General features: G+C 43.1%; 3 protein-coding genes across 5 annotated transcripts in view; 2 read left to right on the top strand and 1 right to left on the bottom strand.

The window, feature by feature from the left end:
• Window positions 1–18,480, bottom strand: part of nkpd1 (NTPase, KAP family P-loop domain containing 1) — a 57,772-nt gene that overhangs the window by 31,237 nt on the left and 8,055 nt on the right. The gene's annotated exons all lie outside the window — the stretch shown is intronic.
• The window catches only part of LOC110528793 (uncharacterized), a 72,168-nt gene that overhangs the window by 46,860 nt on the left and 6,828 nt on the right, over window positions 1–18,480 (top strand). The window contains exon 1 of one of the 3 annotated variants that reach the window (XM_090207085.1): window positions 2,327–2,428. The exons of 1 other annotated variant lie outside the window; for it this stretch is intronic. The gene's annotated coding sequence lies outside the window, so the exon portion shown is untranslated. Of the gene's footprint in view, window positions 1–2,326; window positions 2,429–15,759; window positions 15,843–18,480 lie in introns of those variants that run through there. One more of the 3 variants, XM_090207087.1, reaches the window with a different exon arrangement.
• On the top strand, window positions 5,917–12,116 carry LOC110528889 (uncharacterized). The gene is given in 4 exon segments (XM_090209463.1): window positions 5,917–5,922; window positions 8,233–8,310; window positions 8,312–8,465; window positions 10,564–12,116. Coding segments are annotated over 4 exon segments (1,422 nt in total). The 3' UTR covers window positions 11,748–12,116.

Below are 18,480 nucleotides of genomic sequence, written 5' to 3'. Positions count from 1 at the left end.
ACCTGAGAGAGGCTGGACTGAGGGCTTATAGGCCTGTTGTAAGGCAGGTCCTCACCAGACATCACCGGCAACAACGTCGCCTATGGGCACATACTCACCGTTGCTGGACCAGACAGGACTGGCAAAAAAGTTCTCTTCACTGACGAGTCGCGGTTTTGTCTCACCACGGATTCACATTTATCGTCAAAGGAATGAGCGTTATACCAAGGCCTGTACTCTGTCTGGAGTGGAATCGATTTGGAGGTGAAGGGTCCGTCATGGTCTAGGGCGGTGTGTCAGCATCATCGTACTGATTTTGTTGTCATTGCAGGCAATCTCAACGCTGTGCGTTACAGGGAAGACATCCTCCTCCCTCATGTGGTACCCTTCCTGCAGGCTCATCCTGACATGACCATCCAGCATGACAATGCCACCAGCGATACTGTTCATTCTGTGCACAATTTTTTTGCAAGTGGAGGATTGTCAGTGTTCTTGCATGGCCAGGGAAGAGCCCGGATCTCAATCCCATTGAGCATGTCTGGGACTTGTTGGATCGGAGGGTGATAGCTAGGGCCATTCCCCCTAGAAATGTCTGGGAACTTGCAGGTGCCTTGGTGGAAGAGTGGGGTAACATCTCACAGCAAGAACTGGCAAATCTGGTGCAATCCATGAGGAGGAGATGCACTGCAGTACTTAATGCAGCTGGTGGCCACACCAGATACTGACTGTTACTTTTGATTTTGACCCCCCCCCCCCCCTTTATACAGGGACACATTATTCAATTTTTGTTAGTCACATGCCTGTGGAACTTGTTCAGTTTATGTCTCAGTTGAAACTCATGTTCATACAAATATTTACACATGTTAAGTTTGCTGAAAATAAATGCAGTTGACAGTGAGAGGATTTTTCTTTTTTTTCTTTTTTCGCAGAGTTTATGTGTGTATATATATACAGTGGGGCAAAAAAGTATTTAGTCAGCCACCAATTGTGCAAGTTCTCCCACTTAAAAAGATGAGAGAGGCCTGTAATTTTCATCATAGGTACACTTCAACTATGACAGACCAAATTAGAAAAAAAATCCAAAAATCACATTGTAGGATTTTTAATGAATTTATTTGCAAATTATGGTGGAAAATAAGTATTTGGTCACCTACAAAGAAGCAAGATTTCTGGGAGCAATTTCCAAACGCCTGAAGGTACCACGTTCATCTGTACAAGCAATAGTACGCAAGTATAAACACCTTGGGACCACGCAGCGTTCTGTCTCCTAGAGATGAATGTACTTTTGTGCGAAAAGTGCAAATCAATCCCAGAACAACAGCAAAGGACCTTGTGAAGATGCTGGAGGAAACAGGTACAAAAGTATCTATTTCCACAGTTAAACAAGTCCTATATCAACATAAACTGAAAGGTCGCTCAGCAAGGAAGAAGCCACTGCTCCAAAACTGACATAAAAAAGCCAGACTACGGTTTGCAACTGCAAATGGGGACAAAGATTGTACTTTTTGGAGATATGTCCTCTGGTCTGATGAAACAAAATAGAACTGTTTGGCCATAATGGCCATTATTATGTTTGGAGGAAAAGGGGGGAGGGGTTGCAAGCTGAAGAACACCATCCCAACCATGAAGCACGGGGGTGGCGGCATAATGTTGTTGGGGTGCTTTGCTGCAGGAGGGACTGGTGCACTTCACAAAATAGATGGCATCATGAGGAAGGAAATTTATGTGTATATATTGAAGCAACATCTCAAGACATCAGTTAAAGTTAAAGCTTGGTCGCAAATGGGTCTTCCAAATGGACCCCAAGCATACTTCCAGTTGTGGCAAAATGGCTTAAGGACAACAAAGTCAAGGTATTGGAGTGGCCATCACAAAGCCCTGACCTCAAGCCCTGACCTCAATCCTATAGAACATTTGTGGGCAGAACTGAAAAAGTGTGTGCGAGCAAGGAGGCCTACAAACCTGACTCAGTTACACCAGCTCTGTCAGGAGGAATGGGCCAAAATTCACCCAACTTATTGTGGGAAGCTTGTGGAAGGCCACCTGAAACGTTTTACCCAAGTTAAACAATTTAAAGGCAATGCTACCAAATACTAATTGAGTGCATGTAAACTTCTGACCCACTGGGAATGTGATGAAAGAAATAAAAGCTGAAGTAAATCATTGTCTCTGCTATTATTCTGACATTTCACATTCTTAAAAATAAAGTGATGATCCTAACTGACCTAAGACAGGGAATTTTTACCAGAATTACATGTTAGGAATTGTGAAAAACTGAGTTCAAATGTATTTGGCTAAGCTGTATGTAAACTTCCGAATTCAACTGTATATATATATATTAATAGTCGGGAAACAGGAAGTTCCGGGCAGGCTCCGGACACAATGAAGTCTGTGGAACTGTGCTCTGAAGACAGTAGCGGTTGTGTCCGTTTCTGAAGTATTACTAAAGGTATGCAATAGCACGTTTAAACGCTCTAATATCGAAAGAACATGTCGTAACATGTTAGGTAGCAAACCCGTCAAGGTATTATCGCGTTTGTTAAAGGTTTTATGACGTTTTAGTTTTGTGCTGAACCGAGTGAGTGAAGAACGTGATTAAATATAATTTTAGAAGTCACATTTAGCTAGCTAAGTTTAGACTTTGGGTTTGTCAGAGTGAATGGATGTACATTATTTCGTTAATCTAATTTCATAAAGAATCAATTGATTTGAGATTTGTGAGTTCGTTTGACATGTTTATTATTGTGATTATTTCCATATGTTTATGAGCTGGTAAAATGGCGGCGCCTCTCGGTCTGAGTCAATAGACTTGCAGGCTGTGCGGCTGCACCAGAGAGACAGTTTCAGGGTTGTTTTACTGTTTACAAGCAGAATGTCATGTTCGTCTGATTTCTACATGTCACTGTAACAATATTCAGACACATTCAGTTTCTATATTTATCTATAGTTGTCACTATGTGAGTGAAATAGTGGAAAATAGTACATAGTTATGCCTCAAACTGCAACCTTGTATTAATTGTTTATTTAGTCATTTATGCATTAACGTGGATTTTAGGAAGTCTGCTATAGCTTATCTGCACGTAGAGTGAACATGTTTAATAAGGGTTACATGGAGAAAATATCTGAAAGGAAAATGGAGGCCGTCCTGTCAGCAAAATATATTAGACATAAACCCTCCATGAACGCTTGAAATAAAAAAGACGCTCTCTTTATACCCCAAAATAATGATTAAAACAAGATGGATAGCAGAGAACATGTTTACCAACACTTCTTGGACAGACCAGAGCCTTTAGATATGAACTTTATTAATTGTTCTTCGTCCTGTAAGGACATTCTGATAGCGTTCAGGGCTGCGGGACAGAAGGTCGTGGGTTCGCAGACCACCGTGAACAAGAATAGGGGTTGACATCTATTTTATGGTGAAAGCATTCCATGAATCTATCATCGTATTTTCAGATCTGAGGGAGGAGGGGGGGGGGAAAGCATTTTATAAACATTTCATACAAGTCTACGTAATTTTACGTATTAGCCACATTTTTTAAATACCACACAGGCTAAGAATGAAGAAAGGCCTATGTGTTCATCTCCATATTTCTCCAATGCCAAATCAGTGTTTCTTGTTTGCAACGAAATTGTCCCGGTTTGCAAATAACTAAATCAGAGACCATCTGACGTGATTGGTGGGCGGGAGGTCCAGTATAAACACAAACTTGCTTCCTTGACAACAGCTCTGCTCCGGTTAAGCGCTAGAAGTATAAAAACCCGGATGTCTGCTGAGGATGCATCTGCAGTCAGATATCGGATTGACCATCCAGTCTTTTAGCAGAGAAATGTACATCTCTAACTGCTGGCTACTCTCATTCTGTGTCTTTAACCCAACAAGCATTTCCCTAAAAGCTGTCTGATACCAAAAAAATCCAATACCGATTAATCGGCTGATTTTTTTTTATGAAAAAAAAAACATTATTTGTACAAATGACAATTACAACAATACTGAATGAACACTTATTTTAACTTAATTCAATACATCAATAAAATCAATTTAGCCTCAAATAAATAATGAAACGTTCAATTTGGTTTAAATAATGCAAAAACAAAGTGTTGGAGAAGAAAGTAAAAGTGCAATATGTGCCATGTAAGAAAGCTAACGTTTCAGTTCCTTGCTCAGAACATGAGAACATATGAAAGCTGGTGGTTCCTTTTAACATGAGTCTTCAATATTCCCAGGTAAGATGTTTTAGGTTGTAGTTATTATAGGAATTATAGGACTATTTGTCTCTATACCATTTGTATTTCATTAACCTTTGACTATTGGATGTTCTTATAGGCACTTTAGTATTACCAGTGTAACAGTATAGCTTCCGTCCCTCTCCTCGCTGCTCCCTGGGCTCGATCCAGGAGCACAACTACAACAGCCACCCTTGAAGCAGCGTTACCCATGCAGAGCAAGGGGAACAACCACTCCAAGTCTCAGCGCGATTGACGTTTGAAACGCTATTAGCGCGCACCCCGCTAACTAGCTAGCCATTTCACTTCGGTTACACCAGCCTAATCTCGGGAGTTGATAGGCTTGAAGTCATAAACAATGCAATGCTTGACGCACAACGAAGAGCTGCTGGCTAAACGCACGAAGGTGCTATTTGAATGAATGCTTACGAGCCTGCTGCTGCCTACCACCGCTCAGTCAGACTGCTCTATCAAATCATAGACTTAGTAATAACATAATAACACACAGAAATACGAGCCTTAGGTCATTAATATGGTCGAATCTGGAAAATATCATCTCGAAAACAAGATGTTTATTCTTTCAGTGAAATACGGAATCTTTCCGTATTTTATCTAAGGGGTGAGATCCATTAGTCTAAATATTCCTGTTACATTTGCACAGCCTTCAATGTTATATCATAATTATGTAAAATTCTGGCAAATTAGGCAGCCCAAACTGTTGCATATACCCTGACTCTGCGTGCAATGAACGCAAGAGAAGTGACACAATTTCACCTGGTTAATATTCCCTGCTAACCTGGATTTCTTTTAGCCAAAAATGCAGGTTTAAAAATATATACTTCTGTGTATTGATTTTAAGAAAGGCATTGATGTTTATGGTTAGGTACACATTGGAGCAACGATACGCACCGCATCGATTATATGCAACGCAGGACACGCTAGATAAACTAGTAATATCGTTAACTAGTGATTACGATTGATCGATTTTTATAAGATAAGTTTAATGCTAGCTAGCAACTTACCTTGACTTACTGCATTCGCGTAACAGGCAGTCTCCTCGTGGAGTGCAATGGAGTGCAATGAGAGGCAGGTGGTTAGAGCGTTGGACTAGTTGCAAGATTGAATCCCCCGAGCTGACAAGGTGAAAATCTGTCGTTCTGCCCCTGAACGAGGCAGTTAACCCACCGTTCCCTGGTATGCCGTCAGTGAAAATAAGAATGTGTTCTTAACTGACTTGCCAAGTTAAATAAAGTTGTAAAAAAAAAAGAAAGACCGATTTCCGATTGTTATGAAAACTTGAAATCGGCCCTAATTAGTTGGCCATTCCGATGAATCAGTCGACCTCTAGTTTAAACATCTTCTATTGTACAGAAAGTAAATAGCTTAATAAATTGGTAGTGACAGAATTAGATTACAAGTCTTTTTTTGTTTGTCTCCTGGGCTATTGAAGGTTGTAGCACAGCCTCTGAATGTCAAGGAAACAACGTAACTTCTTTCCTGGTTATTTTACAGCTTGTTTCTAGCGTAAAGCAGCGCTGACCAAAAACACTGTTATAGATCCCTTTATATAATCGGATCAGTTTTATTTTCTTCATGTTATTCTAACAAGTGGTAGGCCTGTGCTTTTTTGACATCTTCTTCACTAAAAGAGGCCTATGGCATAACCCCTCAAGTGGAGTCTGGGTTTTAACTCAACAGCCCTTCACTGACATGGAGGTAGGTTATTTAAAGAGTGCATGGTGGGTTGAGGAATAGGCTAGTCTGGGTTTTAACTCAACAGCCCTTCACTGACATGGAGGTAGGATATTTAAAGAGTGCATGGTGAGTGTGCGCTAGTCCATGCGCAAGATTGTGTGTATTTTTTGGGACTTGGAATAATCAACAAAAAAATCTGAAGAAACCTTTCGCTCTCTTCCTCACAGCACAGCCATTGGTTAGGATAGGACTACACAGCACAGCCATTGGTTAGGATAGGCCGACACAGCACAGCCATTGGTTAGGATAGGCCGACACAGCACAGCCATTGGTTAGGATAGGCCGACACAGCACAGCCATTGGTTAGGATAGGCCGACACAGCACAGCCATTGGTTAGGATAGGCCGACACAGCACAGCCATTGGTTAGGATAGGCCGACACAGCACAGCCATTGGTTAGGATAGGCCGACACAGCACAGCCATTGGTTAGGATAGGCCGACACAGCACAGCCATTGGTTAGGATAGGCCGACACAGCACAGCCATTGGTTAGGATAGGCCTACACAGCACAGCCATTGGTTAGGATGACACAGCACAGCCATTGGTTAGGATAGGCCGACACAGCACAGCCATTGGTTAGGATAGGCCGACACAGCACAGCCATTGGTTAGGATAGGCCTACACAGCACAGCCATTGGTTAGGATAGGCCTACACAGCACAGCCATTGGTTAGGATGACACAGCACAGCCATTGGTTAGGATAGGACTACACAGCACAGCCATTGGTTAGGATAGGCCTTCACAGCACAGCCATTGGTTAGGATGACACAGCACAGCCATTGGTTAGGATAGGCCTACACAGCACAGCCATTGGTTAGGATGACACAGCACAGCCATTGGTTAGGATAGGACTACACAGCACAGCCATTGGTTAGGATAGGCCGACACAGCACAGCCATTGGTTAGGATAGGCCGACACAGCACAGCCATTGGTTAGGATAGGCCGACACAGCACAGCCATTGGTTAGGATAGGCCGACACAGCACAGCCATTGGTTAGGATGACACAGCACAGCCATTGGTTAGGATAGGACTACACAGCACAGCCATTGGTTAGGATAGGCCTACACAGCACAGTCATTGGTTAGGATGACACAGCACAGCCATTGGTTAGAATAGGCCTACACAGCACAGTCATTGGTTAGGATGACACAGCACAGCCATTGGTTAGGATAGGCCGACACAGCACAGCCATTGGTTAGGATAGGCCGACACAGCACAGCTATTGGTTAAGCCGACACAGCACAGCCATTGGTTAGGATAGGCCGACACAGCACAGCATTGGTTAGACGGCATTTCAAAAAAAGTTTTGGCTCAACAAGCACAGAGCAGGCCGCTGTTCAGGGTTGGAATAACCTTTGCAGTGTGTAATGCAGCCTAGTTGTATTTACACCATCCCAGCAACTATCCTAGAACCATATTATAACTTTGCTCTGCACTTCTCCCAGCATGCACTTCGTATCCTATAGCCCAGGGCTCTCCAACCCTGTTCCTGGAGAGCTACAGTCCTGTAGGCTTTCGCTCTAACCCTAATCTAGCACACCTAATTTTATAAACTGAACCAATGGGTTTGGAGTTAAAACCTTCAGGAGGGTAGCTCTCCAGGAACCGGGTTGGAGTTAAAACCTACAGGAGGGTATCTCTCCAGGAACCGGGTTGGAGTTAAAACCTACAGGAGGGTATCTCTCCAGGAACAGGGTTGGAGAGCCCTGCTTTAGCCTATAGACTATGGATAATTTGATTGACATTACACTAAATGGCCTATAGTCACACTTGATATTGCCCAGCAGAGAATCAGAGATGAGGGGCGGCATCAGGCACACATTGATATATAGCCAATCAGCGTTCAGGGCTCAAACCACCCAGTTTATAAAGCCTAATAAGCAAGTCATGGTAAAACACTGAGAAATATTGACATGTCATCAATTACAAATGACATGACCCTCTTCTGGACTAGTTTAAAACAATACTCAACCCTCTCCTTGACTGAAATGGAAACAGCATAACCCTCCCTCATTTTCCTCCAGGTAACCATTCTGTACATTTAGATTCTGTACATTTAGATCCATCTCTAATTTGTGTAATTTAAAGGGTGAATTTTTTCTAATGTTTTGAATGAATGTTTTGTTGGCAATGCTTAGCTACCTGATCTATTGAAATGAGAGAATTGAACAACAAAAAATATAATATATTTTGAGAATTAAGTAAGCACCAGAACTGTCAAGGTTGTTTTCTGTTTCTCATTATATCTACAGGACGACTTGAATTAAGTCTGAGGCCGGTAACATCAACAGTGAGGACAAACCCAGCCTGCCTCTCTCCTTCCACACTGAGTCCAAACCCACAGTCACTGGGTCCTGATTGTGACAGTGGAGCCCAGTTTGCTCTGCAGGATCCAGAGATGGCATCAGTGAAGCTGGAAGACTGCAGTCAAACACTGGAGCTGAATGTCAACATTAAAGATGAAGAAGAGGAGGAGAAGATTGGGACATCTGTTAGTCATGGTAACAGCAGGTTCCTCATAAGTTAGACTGGGCCATAAGTTACACTGGGCCATAAGTTAGACTGGGCCATAAGTTAGACTGGGTCACAAGTTAGACTGGGTCACAAGTTAGACTGGGTCACAAGTTAGACTGGGTCACAAGTTAGACTGGGCCATAAGTTAGACTGGGTCATAAGTTAGACTGGGTCATAAGTTATAGAGGTCTAAAGCTAGGAGAGAGGAGACTAAAGAAGTGAAGTAGACAAACTGCCAGTGTTTTAAAGTTCTATGAAATTAGTCTGTGTAGTTACTAACCCTTGTGATAGTGAGTGGACGATGATTCTGGGTAATTATTTTCACCCCTTTAGCCTTAGACTGTTGTCAGGGTTGGTGTCAATTCCAGATCATTCAGAAAATACACTGAAATTCTAATTCTCTTCAATGCTTTTCAATTAGCAGCATGTGGAATTTGGTTTACTTTCTGAATGGACTGTTATTTAAATGGAATTGACCCCAACCCAGACTGTTACCCACTTTTAGAATAGTTTTATTCCCCTGTATTGTACAACCTACTGATATGAAGTCATAAGTCACCCGGTACAGCCAGAAGAGAACTGGCCACCCCTCGGTTCCTTTCTAGGTTTCTTCCTATGTTCCTCTGTTCCTGCATTCTAGCAAACCTACTCATTCAAGGGTTTTTCTTATTTTTTTTACTACTTTCTACATTGTAGAACAACAATGAAAACAAACTATGAAATAACACATGGAATCATGTAGTAACCAATAAAAAAGAGTTAAACAAATATATTTTATATTATTCAAAGTACTTTGCATACTCTTGGAATTCTCTCAACCAGCTTCACCTGGAATGCTTTTCCAGCAGTCTTGAAGGAGTTCCCACATTTGATGAGCACTTGTTGGCTGCTTTTTTTTTTTTTTTTTTTTTTTTTTGAGTGTGCAGCTTGATGAGAGCCAGTCAATGTTTCACACGTTATCCAGATAATGACGGTTAGCACTTGGTGGTCTATAGCAGCTTCCCACTAGAATGGGCTTTAGGTGAGGCAGATGAATCTGTAGCCGTATTACTTCAACAGTATTTAACATGAGATCGTCTCTAATCTTTACAGGAATGTGGTTCTGAATATAGACAGCAACACCTCCGCCATTGGCATTTCTGTCTTTTCTGCAGATGTTATAACCATGTATTGCTACCACTGTATCATCAAAGGTATTATCTAAGTAGAGTTTCAGAGCGAGTCAAAATATGAATGTCATTTGTAACTAGCAAGTTATTGATATCATGAACCTTGTTTTTTAGGCTACATATATTAATATGGGCTATGTTTAGCACTTTTATGCGCTGCTTGATTGTTTTTAATGCTTTACTGAGAAGCTTTATCAGGTAGACTTACTTATATTATGTACATTGGAGATGACAGTGCTGTGAGCTGCACAAAGTGGTCTTCTTACTAGGGCACACCGGTAGCCATGCTGGTTAAGTGTGGCTTTGAATTCTAAATAAATCACTGACAGTGTCACCAGCAAAGCACCCCCACACCACCTCCGTTGCTTCACGGTGGGAACCACACAAGCAGAGATCATCCGTACACCCACACCACGCCACATCTCAGAAAGACACGGCAATTGGAACCAAAAGGACAAACCATTTCTTTGGGCTGCGATCTGAGGTGCACTTGACTCTAATGTTGTTTCTCTTTGCTTTATTTCAGCTGTTTTTGTCATAATATGGATGGTATTTTACCAAATAGGGCTCTTCTGTATCCCACCCCTACCTTGTCACAACACAACTGATTGGCTCAAACGCATTAAGAAGGAAAGAAATTCCACAAAGTAACTTTTAACAAGGCACACCTGTTAATTGAAATGCATTCCAGATGACTTCCTCATGAAGCTGGTTGAGAGAATGCAAAGCTTTCATCAAGGCAAAGGGTGGCTACTTTGAAAAATCTAAAATATATTTTTGATGTCTTCACTATTATTCTACAATGTAGAAAATTGTAAAACATAAATGAAAACCCTGGAAGGAGTAGGTGTCCAAACATTTGACTGGTACTGTATATCACACCAACTGACTGGTTCTTCTGATGTTGTTCACACAGGAGACCGTGTTGAGACATTCCCTACATCCAGAGAGACACAGCAGGAAGATCACAGACCTAAGAGGTCTCACCACTGCCCACATTGTGAGGAGAATTTTCCAATTCTATCAAAGCTAAAAGTACACTTAAAAATACACACAGGAGACAATCTGTATTCCTGTACTGACTGTAGGAAGAGATTCACAACATCAAGGGCTCTGACACTTCATCAGAGAGTGCACACAGGAGAGAAGCCTTACTCCTGCTCGTACTGTGGAAAATGCTTCACAACATCATCTGAGTTAACAGTTCATCAGAGAACACACACTGGAGAAAAGCCTTATATCTGCACTGACTGTGGGAAGAGTTTTTCTCACCTGTGTAACTTTAAATCACACCAACGTATACATGCAGGAGAGAAGCCGTTCTCCTGCTCTGACTGTGGGAAGAGTTTCTCTCAACAGAACCATTTAAAATCACACCAACGTATACACACAGGAGAGAAGCCTTACTTCTGCTCTGACTGTAGGAAGAGTTTCTCCCACCTGTGTAACTTTAAAGCACACCAACGTATACATGCAGGAGAGAAGCCGTTCTCCTGCTCTGAGTGTGGGAAGAGTTTCTCTCAACAGAACCATTTAAAATCACACCAACGTATACACACAGGAGAGAAGCCTTACTACTGCTCTGACTGTGGGAAGAGTTTCTCTCGATTGGATACTTTAAAATCACATGAACGTATACATACAGGAAAGAAGCGTTACTACTGCTCCGACTGTAGGAAGAGTTTCTCCCACCAGGGTAGCTTAAAAAAACACCAATGTATACACACAGGAGAGAAGCCTTACTCCTGCTGTGACTGTGGAAAATGCTTCACAACATCATTTGATCTAAAAGTTCATCTGAGAACACACACTGGAGAAAAGCCTTACATATGCTCTGACTGTGGGAAGAGGTTCTCTCAACAGAACCATTTAAAAACACATCAACGTATTCACACAGGAGAGAAGCCTTACTACTGCTCTGTCTGTGGGAAGAGTTTCTCTCAACAGAGCAACTTAAAAACACATGAACGTATGCATAAAGGAGAGAAGCCTTACTACTGCTCTGTCTGTGGGAAGAGTTTCTCTCAACAGAGCAACTTAAAAACACACCAACGTATACATAAAGGAGAGAAGACTCATCAGTTCTCTCAGACCAGCTAAGATTAAAATCACTCCCATCACTCAATTTTCATCTCATTGCTTGACTTGGACTGAAATAGGTGCTGGTACTGTTTTGTATTTAGCTTCCACAACATACATCATTCATAAGTAAATTGTCTGTTTATAAAATATAAATTGGTATGTGTTATTCACTGACATGTGGACTTAAACTTCATTGTGTTCTGTGACATTTTAATCACTGCGTTGTAGAGATGATCTCTTTATCTATGTATGTTGCTATTGTGAGGTTAACACACGTCTAGCAGATTTAATCAGTCTGTCATAGGTTGTTATTCTATTCATATTATACGGTAATTCATCAGTTCTGCCCCACAAAGGAAAATGTCAATAAACTCCCGTGATGCACTTTATGGTCTGCGGATTCAGTTTGTTCTAGTTTCCATGGTTAGTTTCCATGGTTAGTTTCCATGGTTAGTTTCCATGGTTAGTTTCCATAGTTTCCATGTTGTTGGAGAGTCAGGGGTTGTTACACTGTTATTATGGGGCGGCAGGGTAGCCTAGTGGTTAGAGAGTTGGACTAGTAACCGCAAGTTCAAATCCCCGAGCTGACAAGGTACAAATCTGTCATTCTGCCCCTGAACAGGCAGTTAACCCACTGTTCCTAGGCCGTCATTGAAAATAAGAATTTGTTCTTAACTGACTTGCCTGGTTAAATAAAAATGACAAGAATTATCAAATTGCATCTGTCAATAGTTCTTTTTTTTTTTTTACTACTATATAATTTTTCAGTTTCAGAGAAGTATTTTTAACTATTGGACAAGTAAAAAATAATTTGGACAAGTGGCAAGAAAAGCTCATGTCCAGCCCTGACATACTTAAGAAGGTGCAAACTGCACTATATATACTAAAGTATGTGGACACCCCCTTCAAATTAGTGGATTCGGCTATTTCAGCCACAGCCGTTGCTGACAGGTGTATAGAATCGAGCACACCGCCATGCAATCTCCACAGACAAACATTGGCGGTAGAATGGCCTTACTGAAGAGCTCAGTGACTTTCAAAGTGGCACCGTCATAGGATGCCACCTTTCCAACGAGTCAGTTTGTCAAATTTCTGCCGTGCTAAGGCTGCCCCAGTCAACTGTAAGTGCTGTTCTTGTGAAGTGGAAACGTCTACGAGCAACAACGTCTCAGCCGCAAAGTGGTAGTGCATAAAAATCGTTTTTCCTCAGTTGCAACACTCACTACCAAGTTCCAAACTGCCTCTGGAAGCAACGTCAGCACAAGAACTGTTCGTCTGGAGCTTCATGAAATGGGTTTCCATGACCTGTCACACACAAGCCTAAGATCACCATGCACAATGCTAAGCGTCGGCTGGAGTGGTGTAAAGCTCGCCGCCATTGGACTCTGGAGCAGTGAAAATGCATTCTCTGGAATGATAAATCACGCCTTACCATCTGGCAGTCCGACGGACGAATCTGGGTTATGGCAGATGCTAGGAGAACGCTACCTGCCCGAATAGTGCCAACTGTAAAGTTTGGTGGAGGGGTAATAATGGTCTGGGGCTGTTTTTTATGGTTCGGGCAAAACCCCTCAGTTCTCGTGAAGGGAAATCGAACACTACAGTTTACAATGGCATTCTAGACAATTCTGTGCTCCCAACTTTGTGGCAACAGTTTGGACAAGGGCCTTTCCTGTTTCAGCATGACGATGCCCCCGTGCACAAAGCGAGGTCCATACTGAAATGGTTTTGTCTAGATCGGTGTGGGAAGAACTTGACTGGCCTGCACAGAGCTCTGACCTGAACCCCATCAAACACCTCTGGGACGAATTGGAACGCAGACTGCGAGCCAGGCCTAATTGCCCGACCTCGCTAATGCTTTTTTTGGGCTGAATGGAAGCAAGTCTCCGCAGCAATGTCCCAACATCTAGTGGAAAGCCTTCCCAGAAGAGTGGCGGCTCTTATAGCAGCAAAGGGGGGGGGGGGGGGATGACCAACTCCATATTAATGCCCATGAGATGTAGTGTATTTTTCTATTGTGACACAAAAGTTACAAAACAACTAAACTTGTTGGTTGCATAAGTATTCACCCCCAAGTCAATACTTAGTAGAAGCACCGTTGGCAGTAATTACAGCTGTGAGTCTTTCTGGGTAAGTCTTTAAGAACTTTGCATATCTGAATCCTGCAATTTTTGCCAATTTTTCTTGGGAAAATTACTTAAGCGCTTTCAAGTTGGATGGGGAACATTAGTCAACAGCAATTTCAAAGGCCACAGATTCTCAATTGGATTCAGGTCTCGCCTTTCTTCAGCAATGGCTTATTTCTCTCGCCGGGCTTCCATAAAGCCCAGCTTTGTGGAATGTACAGGTGGTAGTTGTCCCAAGGCCGGTTTCCCCCCCGTCTCAGCTGTGGATCTCTCCAGCTCTTTCACAGTTACCATTGGCCTCTTGGTTGCTTCTCGGTCTAATACCTTCCTTACCCGGTCACTGAGTTTTGGTGGACGGCCTTCTTTAGTCAGAAGTAGCCCTTGTGCCATATTCTTTCCATTTTTTATATTTTTTATAATGGATTTAACAGTGAGTTCTTGACCTACTGATGGCGTGGCTGCTATGACAACGGGCTGTTCAGACTGTACTCAGGCCTGTACTGACGTGTGTGGCTGTAGCTGTAGGGTTCCCTATAAAGTGCATAGGGCCCAGGTCAAACGTTGTGCATTGAGTTCAACACAGTGATCATTTTCAGGTACTTTCTGTTTTCCTTCTCCTATCCAGATCCAACCTTGAAGCATAATTAATCTACCCAGTATATGATAGACATCCTCAATGAATCCTGAGCATGAATTTATTAGTTGTAATTACAGATTTCAAATGGGGAGAGTCCACAGAACAGGGGACGAGGAGGAGGAGGAGGAAGGCTCCACAGAACAGGGGGCCCAGAGGTGGAGGGCTCCACAGAACAGGGGGCCCAGAGGTGGAGGGCTCCACAGAACAGGGGGCCCGGAGGTGGAGGGCTCCACAGAACAGGGGGCCCGGAGGTGGAGGGCTCCACAGAACAGGGGGCCCAGAGGTGGAGGGCTCCACAGAACAGGAGGCCCAGAGGTGGAGGGCTCCACAGAACAGGGGGCCCAGAGGTGGAGGGCTCCACAGAACAGGGGGCCCGGAGGTGGAGGGCTCCACAGAACAGGGGGCCCAGGGGGCCCAGAGGTGGAGGGCTCTGGAGGTGGAGGGCTCCACAGAACAGGGGGCCCGGAGGTGGAGGGCTCCACAGAACAGGGGGCCCGGAGGTGGAGGGCTCCACAGAACAGGGGGCCCAGGGGGCCCAGAGGTGGAGGGCTCTGGAGGTGGAGGGCTCCACAGAACAGGGGGCCCAGAGGTGGAGGGCTCCACAGAACAGGGGGCCCAGAGGTGGAGGGCTCCACAGAACAGGGGGCCCAGAGGTGGAGGGCTCCACAGAACAGGGGGCCCAGAGGTGGAGAGCTCCACAGAACAGGGGGCCCATAGGTGGAGGGCTCCACAGAACAGATTCTCTCTGTCTCTGTCCCTCTCTCCCTCCCTCCCGATCTCTCCCTCTCTCTCGTAATAACCATGTAAATTCAAGTAGTTGAACAATCAGGTGCTCTCTCTCTCTCAGTAAAGTAGAGGAGTTATCTGCCGGAGGCTGAGCATTTCAAATGATCTTAACCAGACACTTAATTCAATTCCTACAGCTTTATGAACAAAATAAGTGGTGTGTTTAATTCAAATAATCAGCGCAAAGTACGAAGTCTATCAGACTATAGGCACTGGTCAAAACAAGTAGTGAAGTCAGAGCTTGATTACAACCAAACAGTGTTTGTTTGACTCCCTCAGTTATATCTTGACCAACAAAAAAAAGAAACGTCCGTTTTTCAGGACCCTGTTTTTCAAAGATAATACCCTTATTGGCCTTCTTGCAACACCCGAGTTAAGAAAAGATTGACTAAATAAACTAATGCAACATATTGAATGTCAACCACCATTAAACCCACCGAAGAAGAAGAAGTAGTCCTGTTGCGTTTTGATAGTCAGGGGACAGGAAGTTCCGGGCAGGCTTCGGCCACAATTGTTCTCTGAAGACAGTAGCGGTTGTGTCCGTTTCAGAAGTATTAACTAAAGGTATGCAATAGCACGTTTAAACTTTCTAATATCGAAAGAACATGTCGTAACATGTGAGGTAACAAATCCGTCAAGGTATTTTCACGTTTGTTAAAGGTTTTATGACGTTTTAGTTTTGTGCTACACCGAGTGAGTGAAGAACGTGATTAAATATAATTTTAGAAGTCACATTTAGCTAGCTAAGTTTAGACTTTGGGTTTGTCAGAGTGAATGGATGTACATTATTTCGTTAATCTAATTTCATAAAGAATCAATTGATTTGAGATTTGTGAGTTCGTTTGACATGTTTATTATTGTGATTATTTCCATATGTTTATGAGCTGGTAAAATGGCGGCGCCTCTCGGTCTGAGTCAATAGACTTGCAGGCTGTGCGGCTGCACCAGAGAGACAGTTTCAGGGTTGTTTTACTGTTTACAAGCAGAATGTCATGTTCGTCTGATTTCTACATGTCACTGTAACAATATTCAGACACATTCAGTTTCTATATTTATCTATAGTTGTTACTATGGTGTGAATGGGAAATACAATCGGTCGTGAGTGAAATAGTGGAAAATATGAATCTGCCTCAAACTGCAACCTTGTATTACTTGTTTACTCAGTCATTTGTGCATTTAGGAAGACTACTATAGATTAACTGAACTTAGGTAGTGAACATTATTTTTAATACGGATATCTGAAAGGAAAATGGATGTCCGTCTGGTGAGCAAAATATATTTGACATAAACCCTCCCTGAACGCTGAATAAAAACATTAAAAAATATCCCCCATAGCCAAAATAATGATTAAAACAAGGTGGATAGTAGAGAACATGTCTACCGTTTACCAACACTTCTTGGACAGACCAGAGCCGTTAGATATGAACTTTCTTCGTCCGCAGGAATTCTGATAGCGTTCAGGGCTGCGGGACAGAAGGTCGTGGGTTCGCAGACCACCGTGAACAAGAGTAGGGGTTGACATATATTTTATGGTGAAAGCATTGCATGAATCTATCATTGTATTTGCAGGTCTGAGAAAAACATTGCCTTTTATAAACATTTCATGCAAGTCTCCGTTATTTTACTTATTAGCAGAATCTTTATTACCACACAGGTTAAGAATGGACAGAGAGAGAGAGAGGCCTGTGTGTTCATCTTATCATATTTATCCTATGCCAAATCATTGTGTCTCGTTTACAACGAAACTGTCCCTGTTTACAAATAATCACATGTGAGATCATCTGATCATGGTACTTTAAATAGTTCAACATTTCCACGCCAGACAGAGTAAAAGACAAGCTACCTTTCCACGCCAGACAGAGTAAAAGAAAAGCTACCTTTCCACGCCAGACAGAGTAAAAGACAAGCTACCTTTCCACTCCAGACAGAGTAAAAGACAAGCTACCTTTCCACTCCAGACAGAGTAAAAGACAAGCTACCTTTCCACGCCAGACAGAGTAAAATACAAGCTACCTTTCCACGCCAGACAGAGTAAAATACAAGCTACCTTTCCACTCCAGACGGAGTAAAAGACAAGCTACCTTTCCACTCCAGACAGAGTAAAAGACAAGCTACCTTTCCACGCCAGACGGAGTAAAAGACAAGCTACCTTTCCACGCCAGACAGAGTAAAAGACAAGCTACCTTTCCACGCCAGACAGAGTAAAAGACAAGCTACCTTTCCACGCCAGACAGAGTAAAATACAAGCTACCTTTCCACGCCAGACAGAGTAAAAGACAAGCTACCTTTCCACGCCAGACAGAGTAAAATACAAGCTACCTTTCCACTCCAGACAGAGTAAAAGACAAGCTACCTTTCCACTCCAGACGGAGTAAAAGACAAGCTACCTTTCCACTCCAGACGGAGTAAAAGACAAGCTACCTTTCCACTCCAGACAGAGTAAAAGACAAGCTACCTTTCCATGCCAGACAGAGTAAAAGACAAGCTACCTTTCCACTCCAGACAGAGTAAAAGACAAGCTACCTTTCCATGCCAGACGGAGTAAAAGACAAGCTACCTTTCCACTCCAGACAGAGTAAAAGACAAGCTACCTTTCCACGCCAGACGGAGTAAAAGACAAGCTACCTTTCCACTCCAGACAGAGTAAAAGACAAGCTACCTTTCCACGCCAGACGGAGTAAAAGACAAGCTACCTTTCCACTCCAGACAGAGTAAAAGACAAGCTACCTTTCCACGCCAGACGGAGTAAAAGACAAGCTACCTTTCCACTCCAGACAGAGTAAAATACAAGCTACCTTTCCACGCCAGACGGAGTAAAAGACAAGCTACCTTTCCACTCCAGACAGAGTAAAATACAAGCTACCTTTCCACGCCAGACGGAGTAAAAGACAAGCTACCTTTCCACTCCAGACGGAGTAAAATACAATTCATGTCTGATCCCAAAATGTGTCCGGAACCTTCTTAGGGAGGGTGTGACACAATTTCTGAACCCACGGAGGCAGAGCTCAAATCAAGCTCCTAACGCATCGCGGTGTGCCTCTTCAAGTTTTGTAACAATGTGAAGGGCTCCGTATAAGCACCGCATTGACGTGATTGGTGGGCGGGAAGTGGGGGCGGGAGGTCCAGTATAAACACAAACTCACTTCCTTGACAACAGCTCTGCTCCGTTAAGCGCTAGAAGTATAAAAGCCCGGATGTCTGC

Source organism: Oncorhynchus mykiss, chromosome 18 (genome assembly GCF_057628025.1).
Source record: "Oncorhynchus mykiss isolate SJ-2025 chromosome 18, ASM5762802v1, whole genome shotgun sequence".
In the NCBI taxonomy this organism is placed as follows: Eukaryota; Metazoa; Chordata; class Actinopteri; order Salmoniformes; family Salmonidae; genus Oncorhynchus; species Oncorhynchus mykiss.
The sequence above is the reverse complement of the archived record's forward strand: the minus strand, read 5'-3'. Positions and strand labels throughout refer to the sequence as shown.